The sequence below is a fragment of the Oncorhynchus keta genome, chromosome 9, assembly GCF_023373465.1.
Source record: "Oncorhynchus keta strain PuntledgeMale-10-30-2019 chromosome 9, Oket_V2, whole genome shotgun sequence".
Classification (NCBI taxonomy): domain Eukaryota; kingdom Metazoa; phylum Chordata; class Actinopteri; order Salmoniformes; family Salmonidae; genus Oncorhynchus; species Oncorhynchus keta.
Window position 1 is genome coordinate 26915057 of NC_068429.1, and position 8706 is coordinate 26923762.

Below are 8706 nucleotides of genomic sequence, written 5' to 3' on the forward strand. Positions count from 1 at the left end.
TTTCTTATTACTGGTGACATCAATGCTGTGCCATCATGCCATACCTGGAATTTGCATAACCTAAAAAAAAAAAAGACACCCAACTGTACACAGAGTTCTGCAACTGAAAAGGAGCCTTCAGTAGTTTTTCCTTTGAAGTCATCTAGTTGTACTTTTCAGCTGGTATGGATCCATAGATGTCACAATATTCTGGTAAAATGAGCAATTTACTTCAAAAATAGTTTCTTAAACACTTTTATTTCATTTTAACAAAGCCTAATACAGGTTTGAAGCAAAACTGGGGAACACTGTTAAATCTCAATCTCAACATTTCTGTCACAGTCACCATGTCAACTGAAGTCATATAGTCATTGAGGGATAAAAGAAAATAAACCTCAAAACGGTGCAGGTTTTTTTCAAAGAACACAGAGCGTAGAGATGTCACTTTGGACAAAAGTGACAAACAAGACCAGGGCCACCTGAGATCAAACTACAATTATACAACAAACTTGAAAAGGTATTGTATAGTACAATGGGTATTTATCCCAGAGGTGACATAGTAGCTTGAATCCAAACTTGCTTTGTTTTAACTGGTTCTGTAGTTATTGGCCTTGAGTGAACCAATGTGAGTAAAGCAAAAGAAAAACAGTTAACGACAATTAATCTTATAAAGAGTAGTAGGCCATGAGAAACTGTAATCCATGGTTCAGTTCTATAAACACCCATTAAAAAGCTAACAATCAATGAAAGTGATGTGAGCATGTTAAAACATTTTTTTTAAAGGCCAAATAACCTGAAATCAATTCAAATCAGCTCAATATTTGGTTTGATGTTTCTTAAAAGGTAAGGTAATTCAATACCAATACCAGATTAGCCAGTCGGACTGCCAGATGGTGAAGTGTGATTCATCACTCAGAAAAACGCATTTCCATTGCTCCAATATCCAATGGCGGTGAGCTTTACACCACTCCAGCCGACGCTTGGCATTGCGCATGGTGATCTTAGGCTTGTGTGTGGCAGCTCGGCCAAGGAAACCCATTTCATGAAGCTCCCGAAAAACAGTTATTGTGATGACGTTGCTTCCAGAGGCAGTTTGGCACTCGGTAGTGAGTGTCGCAACTTAGGGCAGACGATTTATACGTGGTACGCGCTTCAAAACTCGGCGGTCCCGTTCTGTGAGCTTGTGTGGCCTACCACTTCGCGGCTGAGGCATTTTTGCTCATAGACGTTTCCACCTCACAATAACACCACTTACAGTTGATTGGGGCAGCTCTAGCAGGGAAGAAATTTGACTAACTGACTTGTTGGAAAGGTGGCATGCTGACGGTGCCACAATGAAAGTCACTGAGCTCTTCAGTAAGGCCATTCTACTGCCCATCTTTGTCTATGGAGATTGCATGGCTGTGTTCTCCATTTAAATTTTATTGACTGGGCTTGGATGGTAATTCTTTAGCTGATAGTCTAAAGTTGAATATAATATTATTTAAAAAAAATCAAATCTATTTATCCACATAAATGTTACTATGTTTATCATTCTGGGGACATAACGGAGTTGAAAAGAAATGTATCAAGATTATTTTTGTCATGTTAGGTCATACAATATCTATCACTGTGAATTTCCATTGATACATGTTTACAGTATAGTAGAGATTAAAATCCTAATTTACAGTCATGGAAATATACATTTTTGAATAAAGGGGTGAGAGAACTAAAACTGCAGCAGTGACACTGTTTACTAGAGGGTTGCAGCAAAATGTTGGTACTTCCTCCAAGTAACAGAATCACTATGTATTGGCAGACAAAGTTGTACGATAATAAGCAATCATTATTCTAAATGAGTTGATCCACCCCTTTAAACACTCAAAAGATTTTCTGATACAGAAAAAATACTATAGGGACAAAGCATACGGGAAGATCAAATGTCTCCCAATTTATACTTTTAATAACAATTTTCGTCATTTAAAAACACAGATTTGCTTTGATCTCATTGTGAAGGGGAAAGGTTATATAACAAAATAAATCTATACTGTTGTTTCCATGGAGATGGTTGAAAAGTTGAGTACAACATGCACCATTATGACTGCAGTAATCAACAAATATTCCCATTATTCCATGCTAAGAGCGCACATACTTAAGAGTCATAGGCTACCTCTCAAATGGCACCCTAGTCCCTGTGTCCTATAAGGAATAGGCTGCCCCTTTGGATGCTATGGGATGCTACCATTGTTTGTTTTTCGACTAAGATCTAGAACATGTGGCTCTGTTAGAAATATTTGTGACTGAAGCAGCTGTCAAATACTCAAAAGGCTCTCAGCCTGAGAAGAATATCAGTTTGAAGCAAAAAAAAGTACTAATAAAACACACATTTTATCAGTTACTGATAAAAATTTGTAATAAAGTATGTTACTATTATTTACTTTCTTAAAAAATATGAAGCAGTTTTTATCTTGGCATTTTGACACAAAATATCCTCTTGGATATTTACATGGGAAAAATACACTTTTTCAAGCAATAAAAACAAGCTTATATTATGGGTTTGCAACAGAATAAAAACAACTTTGCAGAAATAAGGGAGACAGAATTGCATAGCATATTAGGATATAACCGAAAAGGAACTGAGCTTTTTTGGTATGGTAGGTTTTCATCGCTTTGTACTGACATTCTCCTCTGTATATATACATACTTATTTCCATTTTAAGTCCGTTCATATTTTCACTCATCCACAGTAGAGAACAGTTGAGTCTCTGCACTGGTTAGCAAGGGAAAAGTCCGGAATTCTTGCCACCTTGTCATCTCCTTTGCTCCTTTGATTAAACAAGTCCGTAGGAGTCTTTTTCAATAAAACAATTATACTTTGTCAAAAGTGCCATTTTGCTACATTTATCAGTTGATCCACGGTCTGTCACTGAACACTTAAACACACAGGTGTGTTAGACATCCCCAACACCTTTCAGATACTGTGAGTTTTGGTCACAAGGATGCACACACTAACTCTCAAACACTCTCAGACACATACACACAGTAAAAACAAATGGGGAAAAGAGGAGGAACAGTAGAAAAACAAAAATGATGCACTCGAGTTTTATCTGCATTTTGACATTCCAGCTGGTAAAGCTTTGAAAAGAACAAGCACCATTAGGAAAAGGCCTCCAATGTCCTCCACTAAGGGAGAGAGTTCAGCAGTTTCGCCTTGACTCTGTGCTCCCACAATAAGCACGAGAGTAACAAGACTACATTCAGGCTCTCGCCACTGCTCACAGTCGCTGAAATGTTTTCAGGCTTCGTTTTGCGGTTGTCTTTAGTCCTTTCCTCTCTTGTGGATAAAAAGTATGTATGTTAGTAGGCAAGACACATCCTAGCTTTTAAAATCCTTAAGGACAAAGTCTGAGTAGACGTATCTGTCCGACTGACGGTAGGGTCCTCACCGCCTCTGCTGTGCATAGACGGGGTGCGCTAGTGTCACATTCAGAGAGTCATTGTGCTGGACCAGTGACGTGTGCTGGTAGTGGAGGACCAGTTCTTTGAGTGAGCTGTACAGGTTGTAAGGCTCAGCGAAGCCAAACCCTGAGGGCGTCTTGTTGATGACACAGTGCTTCACTTCACCTTCCACCCTGGAGAGGAGAGAGAGAAATGTCAAGTCTTGTCCTGTTAGGTCAGGGTTGTACATTTTTGTTTACAGCCCAGCACTACGGCACACCTGACTCTACGACTCGACAAACCACCAAGCACTTGGTCAAGTGAGGTTCTACCCTACACTAAACTAGTCCATGGTTGAGCTGCAATTTCTACACTGAATGCTACACCAGTCTACAGTGTCTGATGCGTGTTTGCAGTGCGAACGTTGATGTATTACTGAACAGTGTAGAAGCAGATAGCTGGAATACAGGTTGAGGTAAACGGAAACTGTGTAAAGCAGCACAGTCCCAACCTTCAAGGGAACACATAACACCTGTACCTAAACCGTCTGTGAACTGCGTTTGCAGTACTTCTTAGGTAAATTATGTCAGTAACCAAAGCAGGTAATGTCTGTTCTGGATGAGGTAGTAGAATGAGTACAAGGTCTTTATACGTACACAACACTGCAGGCGTAGCACCCTGCCTTGCTGCTGTCTCGAACCAGGAATGTTCCGTCCCTCTTCCCCCGTAGGAGGGCCTCAGCCTGCAGCCGGTTGATGTTGCCCAGCTTCCAGGAGCGCTCGTCGTGGTGAGGAAGGTCCTCATCGTCATCCACCATAGAGTATTGACTGGAGAACACAGATGGACGGAGAGAGGGAGTTCGATAATTAAAGTTTGATATTGAATGTTTCTACCGCAATGGTGCAATGTGATTCCCCTTTGTCAACTTCAGACACCAGGAACATAAAAAGTATGTAAGGCCAGTCTAGAATACTCACTCTTCTGTGTTCTCGTTTCTGATGTCTAGCCACTCGTTGAGCTTCTTCTGCCTGACTCCCTTCTGGGTCAACCACCTGGAACACAAGAACCATGACAACATTAGAGAGAGGAAGTAGGGAGACCTTTACAAGATGTTCCCTCACCAGAACAAAGTTATTTGAATTTGAGACAAGGAGGTGGATAGAGATTATACTTACGTGAGGTACTGATCCCTGGTTTTGCGGAGCTGGATGAGGTCGGGTTTGATGCTGTTCATCCGTTTGTCGATCTCTCGGTAGTCAGCAGCCTGCTTCTTTAAGTCCTCCTCCAGACGCCGCTTGCTGTCCACGATCTCACTGATACGAGACTTTAGCTTCTCATAGTTGCCCACGATCCTGAGAAAAACAATAATTCACATAGTTAAGAAACATGAAGAAAATGATCCGTTAAGAAAACGTTACTGTCCAAATTCAACCTTTTTATCATTTTTGGGGGGGTTTAGATCCAAGTCCTTACCTCTGGATCTCCTTGTCATTGCCTTCCCTCCTGAACTTCTCAATGTACTCCTTGCTGTACCGCTCTTGCGTTTGGCACTGCTCCTCGAATATCTTGATGGTTTCATTGAAGGCTTCGATCGCTGTCCTTTTCATTTGGATTTCCTGGGACGTCCTGGTGTACTCCTCGTAGAGTCGGTCATACTCTCGATTCTTCTCCTGGTACTGCTGATGGTACTCATGGAGCTTCTTCCCCACAGCATCAATATTGTCCTCCTTCACCACCTGATCCTGAGGAGGAAAGGAGAAGAAATGGATTGAATATTCAGATTTATGATGAACTTGCAAAGACCTTTTAGCTAAGATGTATTGTATGAAAAGTCCTAGATAAATAAAGTTGATGATTATGCTGATGGTTACCTGCTGGTGTTTGGAGACGGGAAACTGCAGCTTCACGTCTAGCTTGGGATTGTACTGGGCCAGGGACTCGTTACGGTAGTGGTTGATGAGCTCCACCACTGAGTTGAAGGTCAGGGGGTCAGAGAAGCCATATTTCCCATCCCGGTGGAATATCTTTATCAGCTTATTGTTACCCCCTTTTCTGAAGTCGGAAAACAATAGAAAACCAATTAAAAACGAAAATATCAACAAACACTTGTTATCAAGAATGGTGAGAAGTCTTTAAGAGGAAGGGAATGGGGAAGGGTAGTCTTACCTCAACGTGAGCGTGTAGTCACCGTGCATCTTGGTGGAGGCGTCACGGACCAAGAACGTACCGTCGGCCGTGTCCCTCAGCTTCTCATTGACCTCCTCGCGGGAGATGTCTCCCCAGTACCACTCGGCGTCCTGCAGCGCCATGTTGTTGTTCATACCGTTGTTAGTGACAGCAGGGGGAGTGGGTTTTGGTGGCTTGGGAGGTAGGGCTATAGTGGACAAAAGGGGAGAGGTGGCTGCTTAGTACATGAAATAGTGATACAGTCAAAACCTTAGTGCATTAAAAACGATCATAGAGTTATCAGGAGGGATGTCAGAAAATCCTGGCGTAGTCAAAGAAAAAATATATAGATATGTTTTAGGTGTATGTGGTGCTTTATAGGGTCAGCCATAGTAGTATGGTGCCCATGGAGCAAATTAGGGTTAAGTGCCTTGCTCAAAGGCACATTGACAGATTTTTCACCTTGTCTGCTCGGGTATTCAAATCCAGCGACCTTTAGGTTACTGGCCCAATGCGCGAACCACTAGGCTACCTGCCGCCCATTAGACTATAATGCTTAGCCAGCGTATTCCTGGGGGGAGCTGAAATATCTATTACTCTATAGCTGCGAGATGCAATATTATTCCATTTGCTTTGCAGGTAATTAAATTGGCCCACAAATCTGTAGGGATACACATTCAACTGGACGCATCTTTGCCTCGTGAGCAGGAGACGTGAATCCAATCACACGTCTGTGGCAGTTAGCAGTATCCTCCCCCATTATCCTCCCCACTACTCTCTCCACTTGAGTGAGAGTGTCAGGGAGAATGGATTTCATTCTGGAAAAAGAAGCCCCTTCCCATCACTATCTCCGGTCTTCGTGTTTGGACCATAAATCACAACGACTGGAAATCAACCCCATCTGTTGACCCGATTATACCATGCACAGATTATCTCTGCCTTTCTGCAGAACGGCCACAAAAAATACAAAAGAAATTACACTGCACAATTTCAGACCTAAATGGAGCAGCACATCTGTGCTCCAGCAGCTGAAATACAAACAGCGCTAAACCATTGGAGTATCATCCTGTAAGTCCTATAACTACATATCTACCAATATAACGGTCTGTAGAGACAAAAAAAATAAACAGATCCATTGACCAAAAAAATCATTGCGTGGCATTGAGCACATCCAGTCCCTTCTCTTCTAATGGCTTCTTCTCAGCATCAACATTCTCCCTAATGCAGATTGCCATTCTGATTCCATGCTGCAAAGCTCTGGTGTCCATTGTCTCTGATGCTGACCCCTGCATAGCACCCCTTCAAAAATCATTCCGTGGAGATGGGCTCATCAAAAAGCCCTCATTTCTGCACTGGATTGGCTAATCACAAGTGGCATTAACCTGCGAGGGCTGGCTGCCTGGCTCAGGTTCCCTATAGCTGCCTCTCTCTCTCGGAGGTAGGAGTTAGCAGGGGCAGAGCTGAAATGGTAGCAGGCTATTTTTAACCCACTAGTACTGCTGCACTCCCTTTGTTTCATCTCTCTCTAGCAGCCTGCCTACTGACCTGGACCTCGCAGGCTTTTGTATAGCAGGAGAGACACCGAGTCATGTGTACAATACACATGTTTATAACATGAGCCATATCCATGAGATGGAATATTATATGTAACAGTACATATAGTACAAATAACAGCAACACCCAACTGGTGGCAGGAGTGCCTAAAGCCACTGATCCCAAGAAGAGGAGCTCAGAGATAAAGCTCGGAGATGACCAGAGGGTATGGAAATGAAAGCAGCAGGTTTTGGGTTGACAGTCAAGGTGACAATTAACATCACACTGCCTTGTGAACTGCTGCTGCTAGCCCCTAGCCTCAGACTAATCTCCTGGTCATACTGAAACCAGTGTCTCAGCATGCAAAGAGACAGACTTGTCATGCAACATCCAACGTGACTGAGCGAGTCAGTTCGCCTACCTGGAAGGTCCATCTCTAAGTAAAATAAAGGTTCGGAATCGGCATCAAACTCAGATCTCAGACACAAGTCCTCCAAATCATCCATGTTTCAGAGATCGCCTTGTTGCACATTTGAATGATAATAGAATATCGTAATACGCCCGGAAAGGTGCCCCGTTCTCTTGTACAAGCGTCTTGAAACCCATTTTAAAAAGCCATCATAAAGGGCAGCTTGCATGCTTCCTTGCTCAGTAACGCGTTACATCACTTACCACAGCCAATCACACAGGGGGACTGTCACCGACCACTCCTGCATTTTTCATTTCCTGAGAGCGATGTCGTCATTTTGAAAGCACACTTGCCTTTTTTCTTTTTTGTTGCCGATGCTATCCCTCAATGTGCACAGCCCATGCAGTGCAGATCACAGTACCTATATAGACTAGAAGACGCGCAGGCTAAAATACCCCTATAACAACCTCCGTACACAGCATCCTTTCCAAAGATCTGACTCTAGCTGCTTCCAAACCAAACCGTGCAACATCTTCTCTTAGCTGTAGCACAATGTGAGAGAGAAAAACCTGCAGCCTCTCTCTTTCTCTTCCTTGCTTGTTCTGACTCTCAGCCCTCCCCTCTGCCCCTCTCTTGCTGGTTGCTCGCCCCACCTCCCTGCACGCTGTGCACCAGTTTAGTCCTGCCCACTGTTGGCACTGAGACAAAGCCAGCTTGGCTGCTGCATCACGTAGGCACAGTGGTGTAAAGTACTTAAGTAGTACTTTAAAGTATTTTTACTTAAGTCGTTTTTGGGGGCATCTGTACATTACTATTTATATTGGACAACTTTTACGCCACTACATGCCAAAAGAAAATAATTAACTTTTTACTCCATACATTTGTACATTTTGAATGCTTAGCAGGACAGAAAAATGTAACATCCCTGGTCATCCCTACTGCCTCTGATCTGGCAGAATCACTAAACACAAAAGTTATGTCTGAGTGTTGGAGTGTGCCCCTGGCTATCTGTAAACATTTTGTACATTTTTTAAATCGATTTTTTATAAGAAAATTGTGCCGTCTGGTTTTCTTAATATAAGGAATTTGAAATGATCTAGATCTTTACTTTTGATAGTTAAGTATATTTAAAACCAAATATTTTTAGACTTTCACTCAAGTAGTATTTTACTGGGTTACTTTCAGTTGAGTCATTTTCTATT

General features: G+C 42.4%; 1 protein-coding gene across 5 annotated transcripts in view; it reads right to left on the reverse strand.

The window, feature by feature from the left end:
- Positions 1-218: 218 nt before the first annotated feature.
- LOC118387445 (phosphatidylinositol 3-kinase regulatory subunit alpha) overlaps positions 219-8706 on the reverse strand; it is a 58762-nt gene continuing 50274 nt past the window's right edge. For 3 of the 5 annotated variants that reach the window (XM_052525599.1, XM_035775804.2, XM_035775802.2), the window contains 7 exons: positions 5563-5770; positions 5268-5448; positions 4870-5138; positions 4572-4748; positions 4374-4448; positions 4053-4223; positions 219-3590 (listed from right to left, as the gene is read on the reverse strand). In XM_052525599.1, coding sequence (XP_052381559.1) covers positions 3401-3590; positions 4053-4223; positions 4374-4448; positions 4572-4748; positions 4870-5138; positions 5268-5448; positions 5563-5770 — 1271 coding nt within the window. In that variant the 3' untranslated portion in view covers positions 219-3400. Of the gene's footprint in view, positions 3591-4052; positions 4224-4373; positions 4449-4571; positions 4749-4869; positions 5139-5267; positions 5449-5562; positions 5771-7516; positions 7722-7767; positions 8119-8706 lie in introns of those variants that run through there. The other 2 variants (XM_035775803.2, XM_035775801.2) reach the window with 2 other exon arrangements.